This window comes from Phragmites australis, chromosome 6 (genome assembly GCF_958298935.1).
Source record: "Phragmites australis chromosome 6, lpPhrAust1.1, whole genome shotgun sequence".
NCBI lineage: Eukaryota > Viridiplantae > Streptophyta > Magnoliopsida > Poales > Poaceae > Phragmites > Phragmites australis.
In genome coordinates this window covers 23,563,551-23,576,293 of record NC_084926.1, presented here as the reverse complement: position 1 = coordinate 23,576,293, position 12,743 = coordinate 23,563,551, and the positions used below count along the sequence as shown (strand labels likewise).

Sequence of the window (12,743 nt, the reverse complement as noted above, 5' to 3'; positions counted from 1 at the left end):
AGAAGCTGTACAAAAATTCTGATAAAAATATGATAGTATAGAGTATGCTATCATCTACTATCTCATAAATTTTGACCTCAAACAACAACTTGTATAAGGAGAAATTTTATATGTGATAGTACCCCTTATGAACTACTAAATTTTCTCTTTTTTGTTTCACCCTGTACAAGTTGTTGTTTGAGCTCAAATTTCATGAGTGGTAAATGATAGTATGCTCTACACTTATATTTTTGTTGGAATTTTTTACAACTCTTAACATGAGGTTTTGATTGGTTAGTTACACAAACTGATTTTCCTGTTTCAGTCAACAATAGAAAATTTCCTGTTTCAGTCAGTCATTCAACATAGGTACTATATACTGCGAAAATTGATAATTTATTTTGGGGGTCAGAACAGTATTTTGTTTTAGAGATGTGTTATTTTGATCTTACTATAATTTATTTGTAACATGCATCGACTTGTCGGTCTTCAAAATGGTACTAGTAATATGAACATGCACCCCATTCAATACACGCTGATACCAGGCCAGTCAGCATCGTCGAAACAGAAGCTTCAAATATACATGTAAACTCTAAGTGGCTAAACCATCGAAATAGGCTCAACAAACAAAGAATTTATGGTGTCTTTGATGGCGTGACAGTTTGTATAAGCGTCATCTCGCTTGTACATGAACTCCATTGTCCTTGTCAGGTTGAATATTCTCTCGAGTAACTGCCTCGGTGGGCGATTGTTAGGGTTCAACCATTCCTCGTTAAAATCTTTCCATGTTTCCTCTATCATGTCTTGTATCTTCTCACGTGCCACTTGAACTGGGACTTTGTGCTCTTTCATGCAGCTGTCAATTGTTGAAGCAACATGCGAGGTCATTTTCTCTCGCTGCACACATATGCAATTTCCTTGGTTATAAATCCGGGAGATGCATCAGCAAATAGATATTGAAAAGCAGTGTCGCCTATTATTTTATAATAATATCCGTTACAAAATTATATAACTTAATGATATGGCACAGTAAAGCCAATTTCATGTATAGCTGAAACAACAATTTCCAACAGAACTGAAACAGCGATTCTGCTTCTACGAGCAATCTCCAAAGATATATAGGAAATTAAGAAATAAAAAAATGAATATTACCTCATATGATTTCAGATCATCGGAAAGTCTCAGGATAATGCAGAGTGCCTTGACTATTTTAGGCATACTTTGTACCCAATCAAAAGTTTCTTTTGTGGCTATATCTCCCATTCCAACGAACGATGCGCACGACAATAGGTGACAAGCACCGCTTCTTGCTGAAACCTCCAAGTGTTCCTTAACGGTTGCTGGGATATACCCTTCTTCACGCCATTTTACCTCCTTGTTGTAAGCTCTAACTAGATCTACAATCTGCACATACATTGAAGGAAAAAAATTACAGCTAGACATCATACAAATACAGAAAGATCATAGTTTATTTGGAATTGGAAAACCATATATTTGTGTTCTAATCTACTAGCTTATGTGTATGGTTTCCCATATATCATCTTCCCTAGGTAGCAAATTATGGCAACATGTCCTGTGCAATCTTTGTTTAGGGTGTAGTCCTGCAACAGGGGGACATGAACAATTCGAAAGCGAATCGAGGCTCAGATCAAGACAGATTAATATTGTATCCAACCAGCTCCACGATACAGTTTAGCCTCTCCCACTGGGCCAGGATTTGGGTGGAGAGACATCATCGGCAACCTGCACTATGTCCCTCCCCTCCCATTTGCTCCTACGCCTAATCCATTCGTGGAGAGCTAGGGAGACGCAGCCTTATTTGTCCGAACTGGGTGCTACGGCTGGGGCAACTCGGGGAAGGGGTGGGGGAGGTGACAAGAGTTTATTTGTATGATAGGCTTAAATAAAATGAATCTAGGTCACTTGTTGGAGAACACTCGCAAGATTACATCCTAAACATTGTTTTACTGATAGGTGCATGGAAAAAGTATACTTACAAAATTCTTCAGGTAGGACATGCGATATTTCTCCTCCGGTGCTAGCTCATTCTCAATGCTTAGAAATGTATCCAAAACTTTTCTGAAAATGAACTTCATGTTCTCCGGGAGATCATGAGCTACCTTAGGGTCCCAGCTGGACAAAATTAAATTCACCACAGATATAAAACTTTATCTTAGTAATTATTCATCATATAGTTTGATTAAAAAAATTCAGAATGGGCCAATGATTACAAAAATACATCTTGTATATATGCAATAGTTCCAACACAACTATAAGAGATAACATAATGAAAGAAAAAGGTACGGTTTTCTCTTTTTTACGAGCAAGGAAATACATTTTCACTTGCAGCTATTTGCAGTTGTCAGTCTTCATATGAAAATTTTATAAATTCGACTCATTTTCATGTAGACTTTATATTCCTCTGATATTTAGGTATTTAGCTACTGTTATTTCCTTTTATTATGTGCGGTAAAGAAAGAGTTTAATGTTTAGAATACAAACCTTTCGACACATTTGGTAAATAACTCACATTCTTGTGAAGTTCCATACACATCATAAGTATCGTCCAAGATGGACACAATCGCAAGAACCTTTGTCAATATTATTCGACCTCGCGAGAAACTTGGTTCAAAATATACCCCTACTATCCAAAAATAACACTCCACAACTCTATCTCTAGCAAAGGATAGTCTTGATTGAAGTTCTAGACCGTTCCACCACCTGTATATTTGTAAACCACCATCTTAAATATGAATTGAAATGTCCATAAAGAAAATTTAAACTATGGTATACCTTTTGTGTATTGGGGTACTTCAAGGTAGAAAATGTTATTAAAGGAATCAGTGACTTCACCTCGTAACAATTTTGACCTCTTTATTATGTTGGAGCTGCATGAGATTAAAGTTCAACTTCGCTAGTTCCATGATTACTTCATCTCCTTTAGTCTCTTTTCCATACGTAGATATATAATACTTGGCTTCATATATTCGTACCCTTCGAGGGATTGGGATCTCAAGTGCACACTTCATTTCACGAGCTAATGGCCCTTCCATGTGGGGTACTATTGATTCTAAACACCTTTTGGTGAAGCAAATAGCCTCATCAAGTATTAGCTCTCCACTGGTCCTCAGGTACGCAGCATTATAAAGGTTCAGTAGATCTTTTGGATTTTTTGCTGCAAAACTCCCCTGTTCATCACTGAATTTCGCAAGCACGTCTGGAACATGAATGGGAATTGAAATATTATTGAGTTGTTTACTTTTTTAAGGCTGTAAAGATTACTACACTCAACTAGGAATAAGATCTGTATTGGTTACCTGGTGAAACCCCGTATCCATGTTTCCGGAGAAGATAGAACCACAGAGCCACCGTTTGGAGATCACAGCCACCAACATCAGCATAGCTAATTTGAGTTAGTACGGCATTAATCTCCTGTTCGAAAAGATGATCCAGGCAGAGATGTTCCAAAACTTCAATGAGATGCATCCTTTCATACAGGCTACAATTACTTGAAGCTGCTATCGTTTTCGACACTTCTTTCTTCAGTTGGTCTGCTCGTTCTATCATCCTTGTCTGCTGAGAATACATATACTGAGTACATAAGTGAACTAGCGAAACAATTAGTGCTAGTTAGTATGCTTAGCATTACATGGCGAGTATTATATTAGTACAAGATTAGCATCCATAAGTAATAATCTTACGTGATTAGTGTTCATGGGTTGATTATCGTATGACTAGAAACAGTAATGACTGCTAGTATCTTTTGTAGTACGTTTTTAATGTTTCTCTAGCCTTAGCGTAGTCAGCTAAAATCATACCTGTTGGTTGGAGCAAGCCAAAGGACTGGAATAGGTAAGGAAGAAATCTCCCCAAATGGATGGGTCAAAATTTGAGAGATTTCTGCTCCCCCGATCCCTCTCTTCGTCCCTGTGTTGCTGTGGTTGTGGCGTACGACGATTGGTGATGGGAACGCTGGCACCGGTGGTCCGAGTGCAACCACGTGCCCATCACTGGCTCTGTAAAGAACCTGGAAGTGGTAGAACCAGCAGCATCCGTTTGGACGCCACACAACCGCCGCCGCCGACGAGTGCTGGGGCAGAGCGGTGGCTCACGTTGGATTGTAACAACTTCATGGGGAGAAACGCGAGACCGACGCATGTGGAGCTCTCCATTTCCTAACTCTTAGAATGCCCTTGGTGACTGCCACTACTGGTACTATTTGTGCTACACAAGCATGGCTTATATAGGCCTAAGTTGTGTTGCCCACACTCATGTCTACATCCTTCTTTTTTACCAAGTGGTGAACTTTTACTTTTAGTATTTTGCCAAGTGTTGAGCGATTTCATGATTTAGATGGGAGGTGGTAGAGTTTATGATATTCATCAAGATTGTGATATCTTTCAAAGCAAGTGTTCGTTTTAAGAACTGTTTGAACCATGATATTGCTCATAATTGAATAAAAAATAAGACCCACATTGCATGTATTTTAATATATATTGAAATTCAGCAATTTAAAGCACTATCTCAACTATATGTTTCCATATAACTTGAACAAAATACATATAAATGTTAATGTCTTTGCTAACTGTTGAAGCGGGTTTTATAAAATGGTTTCAATTTTACAGAAATGTCGAAAGGTGTTAGTTACCTCGACAGTGAAGATTTTTCACTCCAGATCTTTTCGTTTTACTGCTCTTATCTTCGGCTGGTTGGTGGACCACGAGCAGTTTTAAATAGTCTGATTGGTGAGAACTATAGTTTCCTGATCCTACCAAATATGCCGACAAGAGATCGACTCAAATGGTGAAATACTGTTTTGTCCAAATGTCAAATTTTCCCGAAAGAAAAAGAGTAGCACACTAGCTCTATATCTGTGCATCAACAGACTCTCTTGCCTACAAGAACTTACTGAAAATGAGGGAGTATATTGCAAGAAGAGGGAGTATATTGCACCTGAAACATCAATCACCGGTGCTCAGGGAAAAACTTATCAGTTGTAAACCCGGTTTACCGGATTTACCAACGGACCCTGGTAAAAAAACCAACCGGACAAAAAAACTGACCAAATATAGTTTTACCGCTGGTCTGATCCAATCTCCCTTGGCCCGATCCAAAACGCATCTAGAGGGAATCGAGCAGTCACGCATACGAAATTTGCCAAACAATGGTGATATCCACGCATAGGAAATTTGCATGTGTTTCAGTATGAGTTCTCTTTGTTGAGCATTACTACTTCAGAAAGTCTGGTCCTTAGCACAGAACTAAATGATTGGTGCATCTTATATGGCCTCATTTTCAGTATCTTAATTCATACATCAAGGTACCGGTTCGATTCCAATGATATAGGCTTGCTGTGAATACATTGTGTTTGTGTCAATTTCAAATTTTAATGAAGAGGATTCAGCTGTTTTCCTTCAGATCCAGTACCAGGCTCTACCCACACCAAAATGCAGACTAGGAAACACGGACTGCACGTTTTATTCAGATGACATGCTGCAAGAATGCAAATAGAATTGAGAGTAGTACTCTGGATGCTTGTGTTGATGTTTGGTTGGTTCTTAAGAAGACTACTATATTTTGTAATGTGATTGATGTATCATTTGGTCTATACCCATCATTTTGCTTAAACATATCCAACAACTTTTGCGTGTAGGATGTTGTTATGATCAATGTAATGAACCTTTCTAATGTGTTATGAGCTTGTGATATTATCTTTTTTTTTGTTATGTGTAATTTGTGATGTTAAATGGATTAGAACCAATTTCTACGGAAATCATGCTGAAAAATTTAATTTTTTAATTTGTCTAGTAAATCCGATATATCCGAAAAACCGGGTTTACCAGTACATTTGTAAATTTTATTTACCAGGTAAAGTTTTCCCTACCGGTACTTATTACATACTCCATGGCAATAGGAGTTTCAAGAAGAAAATCTTTGCAAAAGGATGGAGCGTTTTCTGAACAGTCGTGCGACGTTCACGCGCAACCATGCTGTGTCCACACAGTCGTTGCCCATAGCCCATATGTGTGGATACTTCTATCAGCACGAATCGCTCTCGGGTAGGCTCAAGCTAGGTTGGTTCTTGTTCACCCATTGGCCTTGGGCCGACGTCCGCCTTAGCACGCCGCCAAGGCGCCAAGCCACCACTGGCCTTCGTCTTTGCATTCGCAAGACGCGCATGCCGCCTCGCCGGTACGATTTTTCCCTGACCACAGCTGCCTGAGCATGTCCTCTCTGTGTGCGTTTTTTCTTGTTCTCTTAGCATGTGGGACAATTAGGTCCTTGTCGTCCGAGAGCGATTCTCATTAGTTATTCTTGTCGTCCAAAAAAATAAGATAGATTCGAGAAGATTCTCCCATTAGTAATACTTGTCGTCCGCAAGTTCACGATCACGTGATTCTCGTGTTGACAGTGAGGTTCAGTCCGTGCCTATCGGTCGTAAGCCTACATATAATTTTCTGCTGCTCGATCGTGCCCTGCCAAATTGCTAACGAACACGAATGCAGTGTCGTGAGCACGAACTAATATCTTCGGTGCACGTCGGTGTTCCTATGGCTTGCGACTTGGTAATATCGTCGGTCGTCAAGCAGCGTTTAAATATTTCCGTCTGATGCTCTTGAATCAATATATAACTATTTGTCAGGATCGAAGACTGCTAACACTAGTAAAAAAATAACGAATATGGGTGATGGATCTTATATTCGTCACTCAAACGTATTATTGATAACTAGTTATTGATGATGAGTAAGTATTCGTCACTAATAAAGTCATCTGTGATGGATCATAACCGTGACGTGTCACCTATAAATATCTCTCACATGTTGGGTTGACAGACGCAAGTGATGGGTAACCACTTTACCTGTCACTTATGTTCCAACATAAAGACGGGTAACTAGGTTACCCGTCACTTATATCTGTCACTCATGTGCTAGGGAGGAATATATAAGAGACAGGTAACCTAGTTACCCGTCACTTATATGTAGGTTATCATGTTGGATTGACCTGCTTTCTGGCTGCATCCAAGAGCGTAGTCAGGATTTGATAGCCGTCTTCTCCCTGCCAACAACATCAACACATCCAAATCCATATTGACAAACACTAGCTCGAATAGTATTGATCATAGAATAGTAAATGTTATAAAGTTTCAATCAATTTATTACAGAATCATAAATATTACAATATTCCGATCAACTCATATTACATAAGACCTCGTAACCTAGCGGTTCTATAGTAGAACTCACCGTGTGGGCTGATGATTTCAGACACCAAGAACTCGGCAATCCGTTGTCGAATCTCTGGGAGTGCACCATCGTCGAAAGAAGAGTGTCAAATTTTTGTATAATTTAACACGTAACCAATATCATATTATCATGAAATTAAACTAATTACTAAAATTAGTTACAAATAATCTCGTATTGAACTTACATCGAAGGATTTGATATCTTTCATGCGGAGCGTGAGGAGAATGTTCCACATAACATAGAATCTGCAGATGTTGACCGGTGGTTGTTGGTGGCACTGCTAGAAAGAAAATTTAGTTTTAGATCAAAACGAAAAATAGCAATAGAGAGCATTTGGTAATCTATTTGGTAGCACTTACCATGAAACCGGTCTTGTGTATCACTCTGTGGTCGTCTTTCTCGTTGTAGTTAGGTTGAGCTCGAAGGTACTTGTCAAAAGCCCTGCATAAAAAAAGATCAAGATTAGGGAGCATTTGAATGTTAGAGAAGTTAAATATGTAAACTAAGTCAGGTAGAACTTATGCATCAGGGATTCCTTTTACAACGCTGTAACACGCTGTCTAAATTCGCCTTTTGGTCCTATTGGTCTTGACGAGTCGAGGTAGAACACCAAGTCCCATTTGAGGCAAATGACCAGTAAGATCCAATGGCCACCGGTGTTTTGGGCACCCACCAGGTACTGTATTTTGGAATATTATTGCATTGCTCTGGACACATGGTCCACAACGTGGTCGGGGTAAAGTTGGATGACCGATATTGTAATGGCCTCAGGGTCAAGACATGCAATGGAATCCTTGTTCTTCTTTGTTTTTTTCATCAAGTGTCTACAGATAAGAACATAGTTATATTCAAGACTTAGTGGTATTAATTCGTGAATATTTAGTTTCAAGGGACTTACAATGTGAAGATCCATAATAATGAAATGTCAAAGACATCAAGGTTTAAGAGGTCATATAAGTCATTGAAACCAACAATGAAGTAGCTGTCGTCATTACTTAAGAGGTGTCATCGTTTATACTGTACGACTATGGATGTGATATTGCTGTCTCTAGAAGCCTGCATGTAGTAATTATGCAAGTCGATACATATTTTTCCCACCCTTGCTAGGCCACTAGGCCATCTACCGTCATCATGGGCTTCCCATATTAGAATTTCGGGTTGGCATTATTCCACGTTGCTTCAATATCCTTGGAATTTTTTGCCGGTACAATGGCCTTCAACATCTTCGGCAGGTACTTCTTAGAGCCTTTCTTCTCAGCCTTCTTTTCCTTCTTATTTGGACTCTCTGGGGGAGACGGAATTAGATCTGGAAGCGAGGCTGCCGGATGCGGAGGAGAAGGAAGTGAAGCCAGCTTCTCTAGCTAGAAGTGGGGTGAGGGGGGGGGGGGGGGCGTGACGGCGGTGCACTTGAAGTTCGTCTAGACTAGGATGCACTGGAGATCACGATGTCGCCCCTCTTTCACTGTATCGTTTGACAAATAGCTTCACCTAGAGTTGTGACTTCATCATTCCGGGGGGGGGGGGGGGGAGCTCCAACACGTGATCGGTGGTATTGCTATGTACCATGTCCACCATAACCATGGCATAGCCTACATGTATCAGGACCATATGTAAGATACGAACGCCTAGAAGCACCCCTTGCGACCTCGATGTGATACCAGCCAGGCCTGATTACAAGGCTGCAAGGCGTGGACCCTTCTAGTAGGTCAATTATATCCGGCTCAATCACGACAGTAGCTACTTGTTGGTCGACCTCCTTAGAGGTATAGCTATGCTTCCCTGCAGCTCTGGTGCTAGCTTTCACTGGCATGGAAATATGTATTCCCTGTGATGCAAGTTGCTCCATGACATTTGCGTAAACTTTCCGGGTAAGATCCTGTGTCAATGCTTGTGTGAATGCATCCACGTCCATTGTCGACCACTTCCTCTTCTTGTGCATTTCGAGGTCTTCGGGAAAGCCGTATTTCCATCCCTAGGAACTTGATACATCTCGCACTCGACCTGGGTGCTCCAGGTTTCCCAACGCCGCTGAGAGAATATCATGTTCCCTGACCCTGGTGAAAGAACCTTGGCTAGCTTCGGCTGCCTTTTCTTTTACTTTTTTCTACAACTGACTGTGTTTCGCTATTTCTGAATGTGATTTCCCCACTTTTGGACTGCTCACCCCTTGCAAACACATATGACCGCGATCGTCCCAGCAATTGCAACCAAGGATTCTTACGGCCTTCTCTGGCTAACTTTTCATCCTTTGCTTGCCATTTCGGCCTTTTCCCAGCGTACTCGGTTGTGCCAGTCCTATGGTTGTGCTTGTTCCTAGCTCAAAGCTGCTTCTTCTCCTCACTCTTCTTTTTGAACTACTCTGAGTTCTTCATCTGTACAAAAGCATCTCAATCTTCCTCTTTCAAGTGCTTGTAGCTCTCGAAGGGCGCCACCCCTTTAGCCAAGTACCGATTCAGAAGCTTGCTCTTAAATTTTCGATGAAGTTTTTCTATCTCTTTCATTGTTGCATTGATCGTGGTGATCGTTTGATGCTCGCTCATGTTTCCAGGGTACTCTAGATACTCTTTGATAACATTATCGAATAAGTCCCTCTTAGCTTCGTCACTGAGTTCTTCGAACTTAGTTGTTATCGATACCCTCTCCTGAGCAATGAGCCCTGCGACTCTCTGGAATCTATTTAGGGCCTTTTCATTTGTAGGTAGCTCGTCAGTATCGATTCCCGTGACGGTAACTTTGTTTGTGAGCCATTGTGTTTGTGACCTTGCCTTTTGGGCTCGCGTACCACTACTACCTGTCTGGCTTGGAGACTGCTCTACTGCCATCTAGAGATGAAACCAAGAGGAGTTGACATAAACAAAAAATATTCCTCTATTCAACAAGTATAAAGTACATTGACTCATACCAATACCTCTTTAGCAGGATTGTATTCTTCATCACTTGCCCGATGTTGGCTCTCCTACATCGGTGATGGATCAGGGCTTAGGTTTTGATGCTGGCTTTCATTGCCGTCGGAGGAGGACGACGCGTGGGGGCTTGGGCTCCTATCCACCCCATCTTGTGCCGGGGCGGCCTCTAGTGCTATCTTGCTCTATGCTTTTTGTTTCTTAGGGTGACAGTCCTCTTCTTCCCTATGGAAATCAAGTGTAGTATATTCTATTCTCAATAGAGGAAAGAAAAAGAATCAAGGTTACTACAAACTGCTCATATTACTACAAACTTACACCACAAGATATCATCGCTCAAAAGAGGTGGCGAGAAAACAAAAACAAATAAGACAAATTTTCACACTTCTATTAATAGCGTACTAGCAAGAACCAGGATTAAGAACTACACATATTCACTATCTCACGCTTCTACTAACAACATACTAGTAAGAACCAGCTGACTGCAACAACATCATCCAAGAATGCCAACATATAAAAGAACTCTAAGCATACCCGTTAAGATATCAACATACTGAAGGTGATATACCCTAGAGACAATCATAGAGATGATTGTATCACAAGTTTATGTTTATGTACTACCGAATAATGTGTTATTCCAAAAATGACTATCGTTTATATTGATTAGCAAGTATGTGACTTATTCATGAACCTATTTATTTATATCATGATGTTATTCTTAGTCAAAACCTGGTCACATATCATTGTGATGATACATAAGACTAGCACATATATTGGTTTATGATCACATTTCATGTATCATATCTATAGAGATACCAAGTTAATAATGTGGACATTTATGTTAGAGAACGTAATGTTGGATAGACCCACCTTGAGATACTGCTGGGATTATTATTTATGATGTGCCATCAGTTGTTATCTCAAATACTGTGCCTGCAGGATCCTTGGACCTGAGATCGTCATTGGTTCTCAGAATGTGTAGTGGCATACTTTGAGGCTGCCAAACGCTATTCCATAACTGAGTAGTCATAAAGGTAGTTTTCGGGTTTGTCATGAAACATGTCATGGGGTATGAGCGATCAAGATGAAATTTACCCCTCCTTAATAACGGGAGAGATATCTCTAGGCCCCTCGAGGTAGTTGGATTGAGAAAGTGCATGGCCATGCCAATATGATTAAAGAATTAATCATGATGAATCCACTACTTGATCGAGTGAATGGTCGAGCTATCCCAAGGGTGGCACGTATCTCGCCTTGAGCTTGACTGGTATCGTGCAGCGAAGGGAGTGCATGTGTATATCAAGGTTCTAACATGTCCTGCTAGGGACTGCTATTGATTTTGGTTTGGAAAGGGTTTCCGTGTCGTAGCCATTTGTACATGAACCTAACGAGTCACACACTTAATGGGTTAGAACAAAACATGCAAATTTGATTCGTCTGGGTTTTGATTGGATTGTGATCTATGAGAAGTTAGAGTCTTAAAGGGCTTCCAACGTGGGAGCCCATTGACGAGCTCTATATAAGGAGAGGCGTGGGTAGGGCGTGCAAAGGTGGAGCTACTCCGAAACTCTAGCCTTAGCCTTGGACACGATCTCTAAACCCTAGCTGCGCATGCGGTGCTAGCACATCGGCGCTCGGTGTTTCTGCCTAGTACGTGTGGATACTATAGAGGCGATGCTGCTATTGTGGCGCTGATATTATCGGTGAGTTGAACACGACGTGTTAGGAGTTGGTCGCGTAGCACGACCACCTGCTTGGAGTTGGTCGAGGAGCACGACCACCTGCTCGGAGTTGGTTGAGAAGCATGATCACATGTGCGGGGCTGGTCACGGATCTGATCGAGAAGCTGCTCGAGGAGTTTGACGCGCATGACGTTGGATCGGTCTACTCCAACTCTTCTTCCGCTACACTATGTATCGAGCGGTAACGATCTATGATCTCCTACTAGCATGATTTTTTAGGTGAATGTGGTAGAAATTTTTTGTTTAAGGCTAGCGTAGCCTGTCTGTTCCCCAACAGTGGTATCAGAGCCATCTTGCGTAACCCCAGATCTGGGGTTGTGAGGCTTATGTAACCCCAGATCTTAAGGAAGCCTACCCATTCCTCAACACATACACAATGCCCCTCTTCTGCCCTATGGTTTCTTAGAGGAAAGAAAATGAATCAAGGTTAAGAACATGGTACAAGACAAATATTAGTAGCCAGATCATAGGGATAGATTTATTGAATTGGAAAATGCCAAATTAGATTACGGAAATAACTATATAGGAGTGCAAGCTCGACTAGGAAAGTGAAAAGATGTGCAAGGTGCATGTGTAATATTCATCCAGTCGAGCTTTGCATTCATATATATGGTAAATAGTCATCATTTGCGGGACAGTTTCAAAAGCACAGGTATCTATCATCATGTTTAAAGCATCCAAGGAACTACACATGGCTATTGTAAGTATAATTGCTTTCAGAAGATGACAAACAATATGAGCATGGATCTCATCTTACATAAACATAGATAAAGAAATAATAGAATGAGCCAAATATACATGACCTTTAAAAGATATGACATCAAAGCACAAAAATCAGTGTTGGCGCAAGAGAATGTCTTGTGCGAATAGAGTACGGC

At 40.8% G+C, this 12,743-nt stretch overlaps 1 protein-coding gene across 3 annotated transcripts; it reads right to left on the bottom strand.

Annotated features, from left to right (window-relative positions):
• Window positions 1–488: 488 nt before the first annotated feature.
• LOC133922144 (alpha-terpineol synthase, chloroplastic-like) lies at window positions 489–4,212 on the bottom strand. Of its 3 annotated transcripts, none has more exons than XM_062367342.1 (7): window positions 3,798–4,212; window positions 3,297–3,555; window positions 2,833–3,196; window positions 2,482–2,700; window positions 1,977–2,112; window positions 1,132–1,383; window positions 489–876 (listed from the first exon to the last, which is right to left on the bottom strand). In XM_062367342.1, exons 2-7 carry the CDS (start codon window positions 3,544–3,546, stop codon window positions 580–582), a joined length of 1,518 nt encoding a protein of 505 aa, XP_062223326.1. In that variant the 5' UTR covers window positions 3,547–3,555; window positions 3,798–4,212; the 3' UTR covers window positions 489–579. The 3 variants fall into 3 exon arrangements, with proteins under 3 accessions (XP_062223326.1, XP_062223325.1, XP_062223327.1); XM_062367341.1 differs by having other exon boundaries at window positions 3,297–3,552; window positions 3,798–4,211; XM_062367343.1 differs by having other exon boundaries at window positions 828–952; window positions 3,297–3,552.
• Between the last annotated feature and the right edge of the window lie 8,531 nt (window positions 4,213–12,743).

Excerpts from the sequence above, each read along its gene's own strand:
- LOC133922144 (XM_062367342.1), bottom strand. The coding sequence starts at position 3,546 with ATGATAGAACGAGCAGACCAACTGAAGAAAGAAGTGTCGAAAACGATA. Across the intron at positions 1,384-1,976 it reads TGTCCTACCTGAAGAATTTT|ATTGTAGATCTAGTTAGAGC; the intron begins GTAAGTATACTT and ends ATGTATGTGCAG. Across the intron at positions 877-1,131 it reads ATGATCTGAAATCATATGAG|CGAGAGAAAATGACCTCGCA; the intron begins GTAATATTCATT and ends ATATGTGTGCAG.